This window comes from Mustela lutreola, chromosome 7 (genome assembly GCF_030435805.1).
Source record: "Mustela lutreola isolate mMusLut2 chromosome 7, mMusLut2.pri, whole genome shotgun sequence".
Classification (NCBI taxonomy): domain Eukaryota; kingdom Metazoa; phylum Chordata; class Mammalia; order Carnivora; family Mustelidae; genus Mustela; species Mustela lutreola.
The window spans coordinates 74635842-74653789 of record NC_081296.1 but is presented as its reverse complement, the minus strand read 5'-3'; the positions used below and the strand labels follow the sequence as shown (position 1 = coordinate 74653789).

General features: G+C 40.5%; 1 protein-coding gene and 1 long non-coding RNA gene across 3 annotated transcripts in view; one reads left to right on the top strand and one right to left on the bottom strand.

Annotated features, from left to right (window-relative positions):
- The window catches only part of SECISBP2L (SECIS binding protein 2 like), a 59214-nt gene extending 48561 nt beyond the window's left edge, over positions 1-10653 (top strand). For both annotated transcript variants that reach the window (XM_059181488.1, XM_059181489.1), the window contains exon 18: positions 6281-10653. In XM_059181488.1, coding sequence (XP_059037471.1) covers positions 6281-6963 — 683 coding nt within the window. In that variant the 3' untranslated portion in view covers positions 6964-10653. The remainder of the gene's footprint in view (positions 1-6280) is intronic.
- LOC131836258 (uncharacterized) lies at positions 1008-14036 on the bottom strand. The gene is made up of 4 exons (XR_009355565.1): positions 13956-14036; positions 12406-12548; positions 11194-11335; positions 1008-1359 (listed from the first exon to the last, which is right to left on the bottom strand). It is a non-coding gene; the product is annotated as an uncharacterized LOC131836258 (long non-coding RNA).
- Positions 14037-17948: the final 3912 nt, after the last annotated feature.

Here is a 17948-nt window from a genome sequence, read left to right as displayed (position 1 = left end):
GTTACTGTAGGACTTTGGGAAACTGCAGACCAAGGATAAGTATTATTGGCTTAGAGGCAGACATGTTTCTTTGCCTGAAGTGCCACTAGTTGAAAATAAAGCAGATAAAGTGCCAGCTTTGTAAATGAGATCAGTTCTCTCTGTATAATGATATACAGATCTCAAAAGCAAACTTCAAGGTAAATTCGTAAAGCTGTAGGTTTGAGCAAATGACCATGATCTTCATTTGGGCACATAAAAAGAAAAGTTATGAAAAGAACCTTTCAAAGACTTAGGAGATGTTTTCAAAAAGCACCAAATTTAAAGTGTTCAAAGATTGGAGCCTTAGCTTTTTCACACTCTGTGTGGAGGACTGAGAAATAATTGATTAATTTCTGGGCCTCAGATTTCTCTTTAGTGAAATGGGGAGGGTTCATCTAGGTCATCTATAAGGTTCCACTCAAAGAATTCTATGAGCTGTTAAATAACAAAAATTCAGCCAAGTGTTTTTGATGATCTAGTTAGCTTTATTAAATGATTCATGAATTGGGCAGCTACCATCTAGCAAGTAGTTAAGCACTCTGAAGAATTTACCAAGTGGAGGGTTTTGGTGGGCAAGAAAGCTATTAGGAAAAGAAGAAGATTGTTCCAGAGAAGACTTCACTAGTAGAAAAAGCAAGGGGTCTTATGCAGATTACCTCATTTTTCTTTGGAAGATGGAGAGGACCCAAGTGACAGACTTAGTGGTACTGATGAAAAGAAACATTTCCTGACTGACCAGTTAAGGCCACATTTCTAGGGGAGGTTGAAACTGCAGTTGGATTGGGAATTAAGTTCCAGTTTGGGAACTCAATTCTAAGTGACACCATTTTGCCCCCCCCCCCCCAAATCTTTGTAGAGCTAATGGTTGAATCCTTAAGGATGGTTTTAGATAGAATCTTAAAGAATCTGACTTGATGAGCTCATGTATGAGGACACCAACAAAATGAGTGGAAGGAATCACAAATAACATTGAGAAGGAAGCATGAAGTTATTCTTTCTGTATTGGATTCTTTCTGTATTGGATTCTTTCTTTATTGGATTTAGCAACAAACATAAAACCACTAATGTGGCCTAAAGAAATCAGGATATTTAATTATTTCACAATATCCTCAAAGTCCCTAGCCTTTTCCTTCTTTCTGTTCTCCCATTCGCAGTCAGTGGCTTTTTATTCTTGTGCTTATCATCTCATGTTCATAAGTAGCTGCTGTGGCTCTGGCATTAGTAGTCAAAAGCAGGAGGTACAGGCAGTGAGTTCCTTTTGTCAGTGAAGGAAACCATTTTCAGAAGACTTCTCCTTTTGTTTCATTTGGCCAGAACTGATCTTATGACTCCTTTTAGCTGCAAGGGAGATGGGCAAGGGAATGTGGTAACTGTGATAGTCTAACAACTACTTTAATTCATCCTCTAGGACTGGGCCCAAGTTCATCCCAAGTTTGGGGGTTCTGTTATCCAGGAAGAAAATGGGGAATGGCCGTTGGGTAGAAAACAAACAACATCTTCCATGTCATCCTGATGCAGGATTTCTAAAATGTTTTTTTCCCCATAGTTTAAAGAAAAAAAAAAGCTGGGGAAAAAATGCTCATCATTGGTAGAATAGAAAACCTCCTATGATAGTCCAGTCTTACTGTCTTTTGTATACCCCTTGTTTTCTTTGCTTATGTTTTCCTTCCACATGTGCTGAGTCTCAGTTCTGTCATACTTATTACATGAAACAAATAGTTTTTTCTTCTTCTTCTTTTTTTTTTTTTTTTTTAGATTTTATTTATTTATTTGACAGAGAGAGATCACAGGTAGGTAGAGAGGCAGGCAGAGAGAGAGCGGCGGGGGGGGGGGGAAGCAGGCTCCCCGCCGAGCAGAGAGCCCAATGCAGGACTCGATCCCAGGACCCTGAGATCATGACCTGAGCTGAAGGCAGAGGCCCAACCCACTGAGCCACCCAGGCGCCCCGCAAGAAATAGTTTTGAGCATAAATCCCAACTAAGTTGTAAGTTCTTTGAGATAGGAACTTGGCACATAATGGGCACTTGATACATAATGATAGTATCTCACTGAATCCTTGCTATGTGGTAGGCACTTCTCTAAGCATTTCCTGTTTATTAATACATTCAGTTGTGTGAGCAGCCCTATGAGATAAGAAATATTATACCGCAGGTATGCCTGAATTTTCTGAATTTTCTGCTCATTCCTGACTTTTCTGCTCTTTCTCTGCCACTGGTTTCTTCTGTAGTTTCTTGAACTCGTTTGCTTGTTCTGTTAACTAAAGATGGACAGCTTCCCTGTGTGTACTGACTGAAAGGAGAAATACACACACCTCATCCTCCAACAAATCCTCTAGTGATTTGAAAGTTTAAAAGATATTTTCACCAAGACCCAATAAACAACAGGAAAGTGTAGAAGGGATTAATAAGCAAAGAAGAGCTCTATTAAATAAGTTATGCTACAGTAAATAATTCAGAAGCAGAGTACGTTTGGATCAGTACCATTTCTAGGCTTGCTGAGAGCTTTGGTTCTTCCTTTAATGTGCTTCCTCGTTCCTCTATCAGAAATGGACTTCTCGAGGTTCTGTTCTGGATTTAGACTGTCCTCCTCCCCATCCCAGATTTCTCCTGTCCCTTAGAGAAAGATGGCACTCTCATACTGTTGTATTTCTCCATGTTGTCTGCCTGTGCTTGTGTGCTCATCAGCTGTTATTAAGCTTCATCTGTTACTATAAGTGGGAGCCTAAACCCTCCCTCCCTTGTAGATACGTTGAGTGGTGGTTTTTTGATTGTTGTGACAAGTCTTTTGGTGGCTAATAAAGTCCCTTGCCTCTACTTTTAAAGTCATAGCTCTCTTTCCTATCCCAAGACCCATGTGGGCTTTTAGCTCACCTACCCAACTAGATGAAGGCCCAAGGTGGATTCTGGAGAAAGATCGGCCTGACCTAGTATCCTGACCGCCTTCCTCTCTCCTATTCCTTGACTCATTGAGAAGGGGGAGGTGAAACTTCTTCCAGGACCCCAAGTGAATTCTTAGATTTTTGAAGGAGGATAAAAACTATTGAATGGAGGAGTGCTTGATTGGCTGTCATTAAGCGTCTGTCTTTGGCTCAGGTCATGGTCCTGGGGTGAAGCCTGCTTCTCTCTATCCTGCTCCCCCTGCTTGCATTCTCTCTCTCACTGTGTCTCTCTCTGTCAAATTAATAAAATCTTAAAAAAAAAAAAAAACTGTTAGAAGGAAGTACAAATGTGCATCTAAAATTTTTAAAAAATTGTAATGCCCTTTTAAAGTTTTTGGGGGGCATCATTAAATATATGTGTGGTATTTTTAATTTAATAGGCTTTTTTGCCTTCAGTACTTACTCTTTGCCAACCATAGGGACAGATGAGCAGGAAGGAACAAGGGTAAGGAGGGAGAAAGGGGCAGCACAGCAAACACAAAACAAGTACTTTTGAACTATATATGCAAAAAGTGCTATGGGAATTCAAGTTAGTGGAAAGTCAGGAAAGACTTCATACGGAATTGACCTTTAGGAATAGTTCTCAAGGATGGGTGGGAGTCTGAAAGGTAAAGGAGGAAAACAGATCTCTTATGGAAAGAACAGCCTACGCAAGGCAAGGAATTGTAAATAGAAAGTTTATAACTTCTGGGAGCAGTGAGAATGCAGAGTGATCCCAAGCATAGAGTGCATGGCTAGGGGTTGTAATGAATGGGGTGGGAAAGATAGGTGAGGGTCAGATCACAGAGGGCTTTGGCTATGCCAAGCTAAGGTGTTTGGATCTTGTCCTAGGGTAATAGAAAGCCCATTAAGACAGTCATGTGACCAATTTGCCAAACCAATTAGGAATATATGTACATGTATAGCAAGATAAAGAAGGCTTGGGCTAAGACCGTAGTAACCAAATTTAGTAGTTTTTGAGCTAGAAGTGACATAGAAGTTCAGTGGAATAAAGTAAGGGAGGAAGATAGGGTCAAGGATTACAATAAGTTTTCTTCTGTTTTGAGACTATGGAAATGATAATGTTATTAACTAAGAATGAAAATATAGGAGGAGGTGGAGTTAGTTTGATTTCATGAGGTAGGAGAGAGACTGGAAACAACTTACTTCAAACTTGAAGTAACTGCAGGAAGGAAATGTTGTTTTCCAAACCATGTGCCCTGACTTAAAGTGCCCAAAATATGGTTTTTATCAGTGAAGAGTTGATAGGCGATGTTCAAGTTAATACATTAATGTGAGTAGACTTCCTTTATCACTACAGCTTGATCAACATATTTACAAACTGCAGATAGCAACTATAATACAAATAGAAGGGGGCATTTTTTTTTAAAAGCAAAAATAAATAAATGGGACTACATCAAACTAAAAAGCTTCTGCACAGCAGAGGGAATCAACAAAATGAAAAGGCAACCTCCTGAATGGGAGAAAATATTTGCAAATCATCTATCTGATAAAGAGTTAATATCCAAAATAGATAAAGAAGTCATACAACCAAATAGCAGAAAACCAACAATCCAACTAAAAAGTAAACATAGGATCTGGATAGACATTTTTTCCAAAGAAGACATATAGATGGCCAATATAAAAAGGTGTTCAACATCACTGATCTTCAGGGAAATATGCACATTGAAACTACAATAAGGTATAGCACCTGACAGTTATTAAAGTGGCTATTATCAAAAAGACAAAAAATAAATATTAGCAAGGATATAGCGAAAATGAAATCCTTATACACTGTGATGGTGTAAATTTGTGCAGCCACTACAGAAAACAGTATGGAGGGTCCTCAAAAAATTAAAAATAGAAATGCCATATGATCCAGGAATCCATCTTCTGGTTATATGCCCACAGGAAGTGAAATTATCATCTCAAAGAGATATCTCTACTCCCACATTCATTTCATCATCATTCACAGTAGCCAAGCTAAAGAAACAACCTAAGTGTCCATCAAATGGATGAATGGATAAAGAAGACATTGTGCATGTGTGTTACCAGAGTCTTGGGGAGTGGGTGAAATGGGTGAAGGGTGTCAAGAGGTAGAGACTTGCTGTTATCAAATAAATAAGTCATGGGGATATAATGTATAACATGACAACTATAATTAATAATACTGTATTGCATATTTGAAAATTGCTATGGAGTAGATTATAAATCCTCATCAGAAGAAAAAAATTTTTAGTAACTGTATGCTGACAGATGTTAACTTGATTTATTAAGGCAATCATTTTGTAATATATCCAAATACCAATTCATTATGTCATACACCTGAAACTAATGTCATATGTCCATTATACCTTAATAATAAAAAAATGAGGGGCACCTGGGTGGCTCAGTGGGTTAAGCCGCTGCCTTTGGCTCAGGTCATGATCTCAGGGTCCTGGGATCGAGCCCCGCATCGGGCTCTCTCCTCAGCGGGGAGCCTGCTTCCTTCTCTCTCTCTGCCTGCCTCTCTGCCTGCTTGTGGTCTCTCTCTGTCAAATAAATAAATAAAATCTTTAAAAATAATAATAATAATAATAATAAAATGAAAAATGAAAGAAGCACAGGAGAAATGAGGGATAGGAGAGCTGTCCTTCATCTCCTCATAATCTTAGTATTTTTTGTCTTAAACTGACTTCCTGTCATTAAAAATAATTTAGATTATCACCACTATATTATATAATAACACTTCTTTTTTGGCTACCAAATTCAGTTGGTGAGCCCAGCTACATATAGTATAAAACAAATTTTCACAAATATTAGAAATGCATGGATGGCTTCTTTGCTTATTTTAAGTGGAAACAAGTCCCATTACAACCTAAGATAGTTCTCAGGTAACTTGCTGTGGGAGCATGACACAAACATGTCAAATTAGAACTATTTCTACTGGATATCTTGGGTCTGTCATCTGTGACTTGTGGATCCTTGGTGCCAGTACACCTCTAGGCAAAAACAAACAACAAAAACAAAAAAAAAACCAATTCACTGGTTCTCATGAATATATGGATTTTTTTTTTGAATATATGGATTTTATGTAGAAGCATTAATGAGCTCCTGTTGTTTTAAGATCTTGTGCATTCTGAGACATAAATACACTTACTTTTGCCTCCTTGTTTCTTTATCTTAAATGCACATTTTTGAGAGTTGTTTTCCTTTTGTATGCTTACAACAGTACTAGAATAAACTTAGTTTTTCCAACCAGTTGGTGAGCCAACAGATTTCTGCTAGTTTGTTCTTCCTTCTTTTAAAAGTTGTGATTCTGAAACTGTTCTGTTTTTTTAAAAATCTGTTTGATATTTGCAGAAACAAATTGGAGAAACATGGTGGAAACCTCAGATGGGCTGGAAACATCAGAAAATGAGAGAGAGGTTTCCAGTAAGCATGGCTCATCAGAAAAGCCCAGTAAACTTCCCTTGGATGCAGCCCCTGTTGGTAAGCAGCCTTCACTCCCGGCTGCAGGCAATACTACCTCAGCTACAAACCCTGGGAGGTCAACAGTGAGCGATAAAGAGGAAGTGAAGCCAGATGACCTGGAATGGGCCTCCCAGCAGAGTACAGAGACTGGTTCTTTGGATGGCAGTTGCCGAGATCTCTTGAATTCCTCCATCACCAGCACCACCAGCACTCTTGTCCCCGGCATGCTCGAAGAAGAGGATGATGAAGATGAGGAAGAGGAGGAAGATTATACTCATGAACCCATATCTGTAGAAGTACAGCTCAATAGTAGAATTGAGTCGTGGGTCTCTGAGACCCAGAGAACAATGGAGACTCTCCAGCTTGGAAAAACCCTTAATGGTTCTGAGGAAGACCATGCTGAGCAGAGTGGAGAAGAGGAGGCAGAGGCACCTGAAGTGCTAGAACCAGGGATAGATGGGGAGGCCTGGACTACTGACCACCAGGCAAGTCAGGAGCAACAGAAGCCTAGCAGCTGCAGCTCAGTGAACAATGAGCCCTCTGATCTTAGTTACCCGCCCCCAGGTCTGTAACTCAGGAAATGCCCACTGTCTTGTCTCCAACTGTGTGAGGGTTGCAGCCATTCTCTTTTATGCTTCATCTCAACGTTTTGCACTGTCCAGTATTTAATATATGTATTTAATTTCTGACAAATATTTTTGTAGCTGTCTTTTACTTGTTTTACTATAATCTGTAGCTTAGCTTTTAATTAGCATCTAAGTGTCTTTCTAAGAGCTGTGTGGAAATTCACAACTGTTTGAGCTTATTTTGTTATGGGAAATAATGATTAAAATAGAAGAAGACTAGGTTTAAAAAAAATAATTTTCAAATGCCTATTTAGAGTCATTTTGAAAGTCAGCGATCAAGGCTCTAAGAATAGGAGCAGTTACTAATGTTTGCTTCAAGACTATGCCTCCTTCACTCTAATTTGATCAAAAGTCATTTGGGCTTCTTTAAAGAAGAACTGGAGGTAGATTTGGAAAACTGAAAAAAAAAAAAAAAAAAAAAAAAAAAGGCTGAGGGTAACCAAGCCCACAAATGTCTTGTATTAAAAATAGATGCGACTTTTCTTTGGTCCACAGATGTTTATTTCAGAAGCCATTGATGATTGTAATGGATGGAAGTTGGGGTGGGCTCAAACAGAGCCTCGAAAGTTAGGCTAGCAAAGGAGCCACCACAGGGCACTGGAGCTGGCCTTACTTGTGGGAATTTAGAGATGTTGTCTTTAATAGGGAAGAGTCACCCATGATAGGACCTAACAGGTTCTGTCTCATACTGACTTCTTACTTACCTCAGGAATGCTCTTGTACATACTCGTATTTACATACAGTTAGGCATATTGTGGCAGGTGAATAACTGTAACCAATTATATGACTGCAGCACTTATGTGTAAAGTATTCCGAAACAGAGTCTTATACTGGTATGTTCTCTTGCATGTTTTTTATTTGGGACCCTCTGGATTTGCTGTCTGGATTTGATTAGGTATCCAAGCTTTTCCTGAGTGAAAAACCATTTCTCCTTTAAAAAAAAAAAATACCTATTTTGTCCGTAGCCTTGAGCACCTGCCACATAACACCAACCATAGTTACTGATAGGTCAGGGAGAGGAACTTCACACAACTTACAATGTGTATCCTGATAATCAAAAGGCTGGAAAAGGAAGTTTTGAAGAAGCGAGAAAGTTGTTCTAATTGTGCTGAAACTATTATATGATTTAGAGTACACAGGTATTAGCCAGGCAGGTATTACTTCTTGATCACTATTATTTATCTCTGCCCTTCTCTAAGAATGTGTATACCTGCTTGGGAGAATTTAAACTTACTGAGCTAAAAGTTTTATTTGCTGGTCAGTCACCTGGTAGTGACTCCAACAAGTTTATGTAATGTTGGGAGAATTACAGATGACCTATTTGTCTCTCATCCCTTCAGCTTCCTCCCCCACCCCCAGCCTCCAGTCAACCACACACATATCCACCTCCCACCCCCACCGTGCACATAAGCTCCAGCCTTAACTCAGGAGCTCTCACAGGCAGGCACAGAACTGAGGAGGGAGGGGTGCTTTCCCTGCTCTGGTTTCAGGGCTTTCAGCAGGGCTTTGCCTCACAGAGGCAGGAGAGAAGAATTGGGCAGGTTTTTTTTACTGAACTCATTGGGACTACTGTACTAGTTTTGATGTATTATAATGCTGGCATTTAATACTGGAGAGATGAGATTCTTGGGTGATCATTTAGTCACTTGTGCATTGTAAAAGTTTAGGAGCAGTGCTGTATAGAAATTGTCAGTCTATCAACTTTATTAGTGTGCTAAAAGGGGACATTATTGTCCTGTCCTGTCTAAACTGTTCTCCAGTATAGACTTCTTAGGCACAACATATTTAGTCTAGTACTTAAAGGAATGCAGCATGTAAGGAATGAAGCCTCTGAAATAGTAATCATGGATGTAGATGTGGCAGACCTTACTGTGTCTACACATTTGGAAGTGTTAGTCGGTTTAAGGAAATGATAGAGCTTTTGAACTACTGACAATCTTAAAAGTAAATTTAAAACCTTTTCATACTTTTTATGGTGTAAATTTCCTTTGCTTGGTGTCAGTGATTCAGATAACTCTTGATCTTGAGGTATTGGGTTTTCACAGGTTTCTTATATTTTATATCTCTTCTGAATGAGAATTGTCATTTTACATTTTTGACATTTGTATCAAAAGAGAAGTGGAGGAAACTTCAGAACACCAGTTAACTTTTAAATTTACCATAGACTTCAGAAGTGTTCAATTATGTGTTTGATAAATGCTCTTGCATGTGCAGGATCTTCTGCCAGCAAACCCAAGGGACCACAGCCTTTTTTATATGAGACAGGTCACTCTAGAGGACTATCCAAAATTTGTTAAAGGAAATGCTACTGTGTCGAAAGTATGCTTAAATAAGTATTAATAATGTCTTTATAATTTGTTTCCTCTAGATAAATCCTGAAATTTGTATATTCTATACAGGAGGAGGTGTGAAAATTGTGAAAGTGGTTTTTTGTTTTTTGGTTTTTTGTTTGGAACTGGAGTGGGTGGCTCTTCGGAGACATAATGGTAAGCATAGGGGTTCATTCTCACAAGAGATAAAAACCATAGTGATTTTTTTTTCTTAGTGTGTAGAAGTTGTTTTATGGCAATAATTAATATTAGATTTCTATTTCAGTACATAAGTATATGAATTATAATATGAATTGCACTCCCAGAACTAGATTTCTGCTTCAATAGGTTTGTTTGCTGTGAAGATTACTTCTCAAAAGACAAATGTTCATACTAGCTTAATTTTTGGTTTAAATATGTTTGTAAATGATGTAATATATTTCTTTTGACTAAACATGGGAAAAATAATGTGTGTTATACATTGAAAAGTTTTTAAAGGCTTTGACTGGAGGTCATTTTTGCAGAGAGGGTATTTTATATGCTTCCAGTATTTGGAAAAGAATTAGTCAAAAGGAATTCACATAGTTTAAATATTGAAAAATTAATATCCAAATAATGTACTTGTCTGATTTCTTAGTAAGCTGGGGGAGGTGGGTGGGGTAGGGATTGTAATGTGCAAATGAGTAGTGAACTCTACATTCATTTTCCAACTCTTTAACATAATACTGTTAAATCTTAACACATTGTTACTTTAATATATGTATAAAGAAGTATTACTATTTGTAAAGCTGCTGTTTGCTTTAAAAAAAAAAAAAAGAAAAAACCTGTCATTTAAGTATTTTCTGTACGTTGTGCCAACAGGTTAAAATTAACTTATTCCATTTAAAAATGTAATCATCTTTTTGCTTTTAAAATTTTTCTGTGACATAATTTATTTAAAGACATCTTCCTCCTCCCTTGCCCCTTCCAGCCTTTATATACATCACAGAATAAGCCAAACTGTTTACCTAATCTAAAAGGTGAATCCTAATTAATGATAAAAATTTAAACTTTGTTGGCACAACACAACCTTAAAAGTATTTGTGTTATTTTGTAATTTAATTTCTAAATATACCACATGAATTTATAATTTAATGTCTTAATTGTAACACTCTAATAAAAAAAACTAGCAAAATTAGTGAATTATAACATGAAAAGATTTTCATCTTGTTCTTTTGTTTGAGGGATAATTGTTATTTCACATTTTAGGGGTAGTAACAGCTTTTTTGCACTGTGTAAATACTAGTGGAGATTCTTCTGTAACTAATAAAATGGTTATTGAAACGTAGCCTGTCATTTCAGAATAGGTACTTAAGGGACTCATGAGTTGTCCAACATGTGGGTTAGAGAAAAAAAGACAAGTCTAGCTTATCGCATTGCTTAAGGCCTTGATGGGTTTGCCAGAGGAGGTTGTAAAATCTGCAGAAGGAAGTTAATAGTAAAAATTTACATTTGGAAGGGTTGGTGTAATCTGTGGCCCTGGCCAAGGCATCTACAGAGACCATCCAGGCATTAGGAGAAAGCCTCTATAGATTTCTTCTCCTTTTTATGCTAGTTACTCTGTGCCAGGTACTGTTCGAAGCCTTTTCCCAATATTAACTCATTTAATCCTTGCTACAAACCTCTGAGGAAATGCTATTTTTCACTTTTTAGTGATGAAACAGTCATGGAAATGTTCAGTAACTTTGAAGGTCCCACAGCAAGTAAAAAGCAGAACTGGGATTCAGACTTAGTCCCACATCAAAGGCCATGCTCCCCCGCCCCCCCACTCACTGTACTTGTGTCTTAGCACAAAACGTGCAGAGTTGCAAACCAGTGTTTCCCTCACCTTCCTCAGGTGTCTTCTGGAATGTGAAGTGTGCCAGGACCGAACTGATCTTCTCAGGGACTGGATTTTATTAGTCTTGCCTAGAGCAGTCCCTTGTCACTATGTCACAGCAAAATGTAGGGAATCTGAAGAGCAGGCTTATCTGTTAGAAAACAGGATCACTAATTTTCATAATGAAATGGATTTTTGCTGATCACAAAAAGAAGGGAGGGAAGTCTCCTCAGTTGTATCAGAATTTCCCTCTTTTTGACCGCCATCTGTATCATTCCCAATAGTTCTTTTCCAAACAGCAATAAATTTTTCTTTAACTGACCCAAAGAGGGTGTGCACAACGCCTGAAAAGTCAAAGGCTACCCAGTAAAATCAAGATTTTAAAATGGGGAGAGAGGGAAGAGAAGTATCCTAAGCAAAGGGCCTTGCCATGAAAGGTGCTTAGTTCTAAGGCTAAGCTCAGAACTCCAGAACACCACATTTCATTTTTAGAAAGAGAAGAGAATACAGGCAAGACATTTAGCTCATGTGTTAAGCTGTTAGGTCTTTTGACATTTCTAAATTATCTTGGCAATTCAATTAATATTTTTTTAGCTTGGCTTGTGTTCTTCTGATGTTACATGTGTGAAGGCATGTGGCTAATTGCATAATAGGTATCAAAGGCAGCCTTGTGGATTGCAGGGCCAAAGCATGATCTACTAGAGTTTCTGCAGTGCAAGGGTTGGGAACATCAGAGATGTTTCCATTCTGGACCCAGGCTTGATCCCTGTATTTCTCCTTACCCTACTCCTCCCATTACACGAAGTAATTAGCAACTCTGCGGTGTCCAAGAGACATTTACTCTTGCAGAAATGGATTGGATAACTGGCTATAACTCAACTGTTTGTATCCAAGGTTTCAGTCTGGAAGCAGGGTTGGAGCAAGTAAAATACTGAGTTGCATGAAATTTGCAGATCCTACCTGAGGATCCTGTTCTTTGTCCAGTTACTGAGGGACCAAAGACAGGGTGGAATTGTGAGTTGTTGAGCTGTGGGTTGGAGTCTGGAGTGGTATAGGTTTGAGGAATGAGTGTTTCTTCTCCTTGGAGGTGTCAAGGCTTGGTCATGGCCTTGAATTACCTACAGGGAACAGCTTTCCTACAGTGAGACTCTGATTTAGGGCAGTGTTGGTTGCACTCTTATTTACTTGAGTAACAGAGATACGAGTAAAAGTGGTACCTACTTAGGTGTGCACAGATTCCCTAGGTTGTCTTTGCTTCTCCGTCTCCTCTGTTTTCCCAAGTTGGAGCACTTGCATTGCTTTACAAATCCTCAGCTTGAGAACAGGATAATGAGTTGATATTTAAGCAGTCAATTTTGTTACCTCTGGTTAAAGATGAGAGAAAAGTGTAAGAATTACTGGTTTCTCAACTGAAAGAGAAATGTTAGAGGTCATCATCCCTGTCATTGTTAATCTGTGCTTTCCCTTCCTAAAAACCAGCGTTGTAAGGCTTGTGGTGAATTTCTGACAAACGCACCTTCATTGCGAAGCTTCAGGGGAATCAGGGATGACCCTATCTGAAATTATATTATATTATATATATAATATAATATATATTATAATTATATAGCCTCTTCATCACTTTCTTCTTCAAAACTGCTCTTTTCTTTTCCCTATTTACACTTCAGCTTCCTATAGATTTTATTCATCTCTCTCTCCCTACTAAGCTCTTTGTGGACAGAGCTTAGTGGATTATTTTTCTGCTTTCTCTTGAGTGCCTAGCACAATGCCTGGCACACAAAAGGTACTCCATAAATCTTCGTTGAATGAGTGAATGAGGAAAGGAAATCAGCATTGGCCATGCAGTCATGCTATGCAGCATTTACACTCAAACATACTGACTCCTGACTACACCTATTTTTTTTTTTCTTCACATTTGTTCAGAGTTGGGGTTGGAGGAAAAACTAACTGGAATCCCAAATAGAAAGCCTTACCCGAGAGGAGCCTCAAGTTAGTCTGTATTTAATGTTCTTATATTGCTTATAGCTGAAAACATGGTAAGTTTAGTAACTACGATTTCCATATAGAGGGAGGTGACACACACATGAGACATTTCTATGAGATTAACCAGGAAGGGGACAAAAATGCACAAGGAAGTTTCAGTGTATCTATAATGTTTTCTTTTTAAACAGTGTGATCAGTACATGACAGTGCAGCATATTATTCTTTCTACTCTTACGTGCTTGAGATACTTTATAAGAATAACCAGAGAGGGGGTGGTGCCTGGGTGGCTCAGTTGGCTGAACGTCCAACTCTTGATTTCAGCTCAGGTCATGATCAGCATCCTGAGATTGAGCCCCATGTCGAGCTCTACACTGGTCATGGAGCCTGCTTAAGATTCTCTCTCTCCCTCTCGCTCTGCCCCACCCCTCCCCCACATGCACTCTCTCTCTCTCTCTCTCCCTCTAAAAAATAAAAATTTAAAATTTAAAAGATTTAAAAAAGAATAACCAAGAGGAGCAGGCCAACTAAAACACAACCATTTTCTGTTCTGTAACTGACTTCCAAACTTGGCACCAAATCTCACTTAAATATCTTGACCAAGAAAATTAGGGGTAGAAATGGAACTAGAAGCTAGGTTTAAGTCCCTGTCTTGATTGATGTAGCGAAGAGTTAAGATTTAAATAGCCAGTAGCTACAAGTTTTCTCTTCTTCCCATGAACTAGAAACTGTCTCCCTTCACCCTTCACCTGGCCTAACCCTCCCCCAGCAATAAGAAATACGTCTCACACCTGTGCCGCTCCCATCTGCTCTCTACTTGGAGCAAGGTGCTTTAATCTTCATAGGAAGATTGAAGATTGTGTTGGCAACCCACTTATCTGGTTTCCATAGCAACCAGAACACAGTGTTTAAAGTGATAGCATTTCTTGCTCAGAATAGAAATTGAGTAAGCCTGATCATAATGCCCTGGTCTGCTTGGGGCTGCTTTACCTTTTCAAAGACTCCTCTTTACCTGGCTATTCATGGTAGCCAACCTTTAAAATGATAACTACCTGGAATGTAATCACTAAGAGCTCTGAATCTATATTCATAGCTGACTTCACCTTTGCCCATCACAGTGACCCTTATTTCCAATCCCTGGAAATACGGAGCAACATCTTTTAATTCGAGAATCAAAGGAAATTTTTTCATGTCCTTGTAACTTTTGCAACCATTTAAATATGCTGCCACCAATTTCCATGAAATCTGAACAGGAATCAAGACGATGAAGTTGCTTAGGCATTTAGGGAGAAAGCACAGAGGAAAAAAGGAACTTTTAAAGGAAATGGCTCTTAAAAGAACTATGCTAGGCATCTATAGTTTTGTCTGCTTAGTACGTCCCTTCTTTGGGGAGCGGCTCCACACCCGCCCTACTCCACCATCACCAGGGATACAATCTCTGATTGCAGCAGTAGCAGACAGGCAGTTAACTGATCCTGAGACTATTGACTGGTCTGGGAATCTTGAAACAGTTAGTGTACTTTAGGCCAATGGGTCTCTTCCTTGGTTTTTTGGATTTGGGACTGAGAGTGGCTCGGTGGTTTTCTGTGCTCAGATGTTAAGGTTGGAATCTCTGATGTGCTTGGTCGCCATGAAAAAGCAGTGTTGAACAGGTTTCTTTGCTGTAGGATGTTTTAGAACCTCTAATATCCTAATACATTTTGACTCTCCACAAGCGGAAAGATCTTTTACATATCAGGCAGCATTTCCCCAATACTTTGTACTACGGAACACAGAATTCTCCAAATTTACCTGGCCCCTGAGTACTTTCTCTGTGCAAAAACTATGACCATCCTGGGGAACTAGTTTCTCATGTAACGTGCATTAAAATCTGTTGCAGTTTCCATGAGGTTGGGACACATAAGGGATGTCTGGTCTGCTCTCATTTCAAGGTTTTCAACCACTGGTGATTTTCTCCCCAGGAGATATTTGGCAATGCCTGAAATACTTGTTTTTGTCCTAAAGGAAGGCAGTGCTACCGGCATCCAGTAGGTCAAGACCAGAAATGCTGCTAAGTATCCTACAATGCCCAGGGTAGCACCTCCCACCCCACAGCAAAGAATTGTCTGGCCCCAAATGTCAGTAATACAGAGGTGGAGAAACTGCACTTAGTCGATGTCAGGATGCTGGATCAGGCTCGCATGGATTCAGGGCCCCAGGTCAGTGAGCATGTCCTCACACACTGCATTCAATGCTCTTGACCTCTATTTCTGGCACCTGTTTAGATATTCTCTAATGTTCCAGAGTAGACCTAGCCAGACTCATCCAGACCTTTGGGATAAAACAGGCCTTTCCCACCCCCCTCACTTCCTGGGGAAGAGGATAAGAACTCACCCACAGCTTCTGATCGCATGCCAGGGCTTCCTCCCACATATCCCCCTTCCTTTCTCCCATCACGTGGGGAGGCGTGCGAGGAGCAAGAGGGCAGGGAGGCACCTTGTGAGGGCTGTTCAGTGAAGGCTCCAAGGAAAGCACGAGTCACGGGCTAGCAGAAGGCCTGGGGACAGAGCTGGTCTGGCCTTGACCACACAGCGGACTCAAGCAAATGCGTGAAGACTGTGTTTTATACGACACTGGGAAGTGGACCGCAGCTGCCTGCCCTTGGGAGCAGTATCCATGAGGCTGACACATTGAAGCCTCTGCACCTGCCTCTGGCCACCTCTCTGGGAGCAGCTGCCCACAACCACGGCCAGCATCGCTGGACAGGGCCTTAGGAATATTTAGCCGAGTAGCCTCTGTGTTCCTGGAAAGGAGAGTGGAGCACAGAGCCCCTGCCCACAATGGATTCACTGCCTCCTTAAAGACATCAGCACACCCTGGTTTGCTTGAGAAGGGAGGGGTTCCCCAGATGTGGGGCTTCGCTTTAAAAACCAAGACAAGGTCATCTGGGGAGAGTTGGTCATCCTACTATTCAAACACTTGGGAGACTTAGTGAATCATGAAATGAAAACCCTTGCTGTTATTTTGATTGAACTAATCGATAATTGTAATTATGTGCCCGTGATTGAGTTGGGTACTGTGGCAAAGTTGTGAGAAATACAGGCAGTCCCAATTCATATATGTTGTGTGCGGAGAATGTATAAACTGTTTGCTTGTTTTGCCAAAGGAACCATGTTGAGTGCTGATAATACTTCTGAACTAAACCCCAGAAGCCCTTAAAGATAACTTATATGGGAATTGAAATGATAGAAACTTCCCCACACCTATAGGAAATAGTGCTGTTGCAAATGTAGTGTTTCAGCCACATGGCTGGGGGTGGGCAGTGCCATTGTGATCTCCCCTCATTTCTAGGAGAACATGTGTACAACTCAGCACAACAGTTACACAGTCACACTTCCCTGGCCCCTCCTGCTGACACATGCAATGAACATATACAGGTGCACGCATGAGAACACACACATATTGTGCGTGTGGTCTGTTTCTTACCCATGGTCCTACTCCAGAGGGGAAGTGTGAGATTCAAGGCTTCCTTGGTGTTCGTCAGGTAGCCCTGTCCCCTGCTGGGGTGTTCACGCCTCCGGAGAGATAGACTCCTTCCTCTCTGGCCCCGGAGAGATAGACTCCTTCCTCTCTGTGGCCTCCAGATGCTGATGACAGGGATGAGGAAACACAGCAGATGTCTCCATCTGTCAGGGACACAAGGCTGGCAGCATGTGGATAAGGACAACGTAAGCTGAACCCAAGGCACAGTTTCTAGGACATATAATCTTCGGTATGAAGAAAACCAAAGAGATGACTCAGTTCAATCCCCTCTTATACAGATGAGGAAATAGACCCAGGGAAGTGAACACACCTGGCCAAGATCACTTAGACTTTGGGACTGGAAATTTTCTAACCCCCAGGCTCTTGCCCTGTCCTTCCTATGCTTCAGAAAATAGAAAATCCCCTGGAGTTCTCCCCCACCCCAATTCTATTTTTGAAAAGAAGATTCTGTAAGGAAAGCTTTGTTGTCTAGGGTTGGAGGGAAGCTGGGCTTGCTGAACTGGGGTCATGGATCTCCTGAGGCAGAGAGGGCCCAACTAGGCCACCCCCGGACACGATAGACACTGCATCTTCCCTGCACCTGGAATCTTCCTCTGACCATGCAGAAAACAGCAACAGGGCAGTACCACCAAGAACCAACAACTTCTACCATCACCTCTGGACTCATCCCCACCAGTCAGAGAAGGGCAGCCTTGTTCCTGGCCATCTTCTCATCTCTCTGGATCTTCTTAAACCCCAAGAGCAAAGAGTCTGCTCACTGAGGGTGTGTTTTGGTGATAAAGGGGAAATACGAATGCTTTGCTTGAAGATTTCATTCTGGAGCTTCATGCTGCTCTGGCCACGGATGTCAGCTAAGGGTTTAAACCTTCTTCCTAACGTGGAAATGCCAGTCATCTCTGACAAGGCTCTGCAGGTTTTGACAAGGTCCTCAGGCTTCCCGAAGAGGGGCCTGTGCTCCGGACATTCCACCATGACATCCCGGTGTACCACAGGTGCAGGGCTCTCTGCACCTCATGGAGTGCGTCTGCGCTGATGATCTCATTCGACCCTGTGGGGCCAATGGGGAGTTACTCCTCTACCCATTTTATGGATGGAGGAAATGAAAATAAATTTGATTATTCTTCAGATTTATCCAGTGGCAAAGATGAGATTGGAGTCCAGGTCTCCTGGATCGGCAGTCTTTTAAAAAACGTCCATTTGCTCTTGAATAGACAATCTCTACATGTTATTCAAAATTCACAAGCTACAACAAGGTGCAGAGT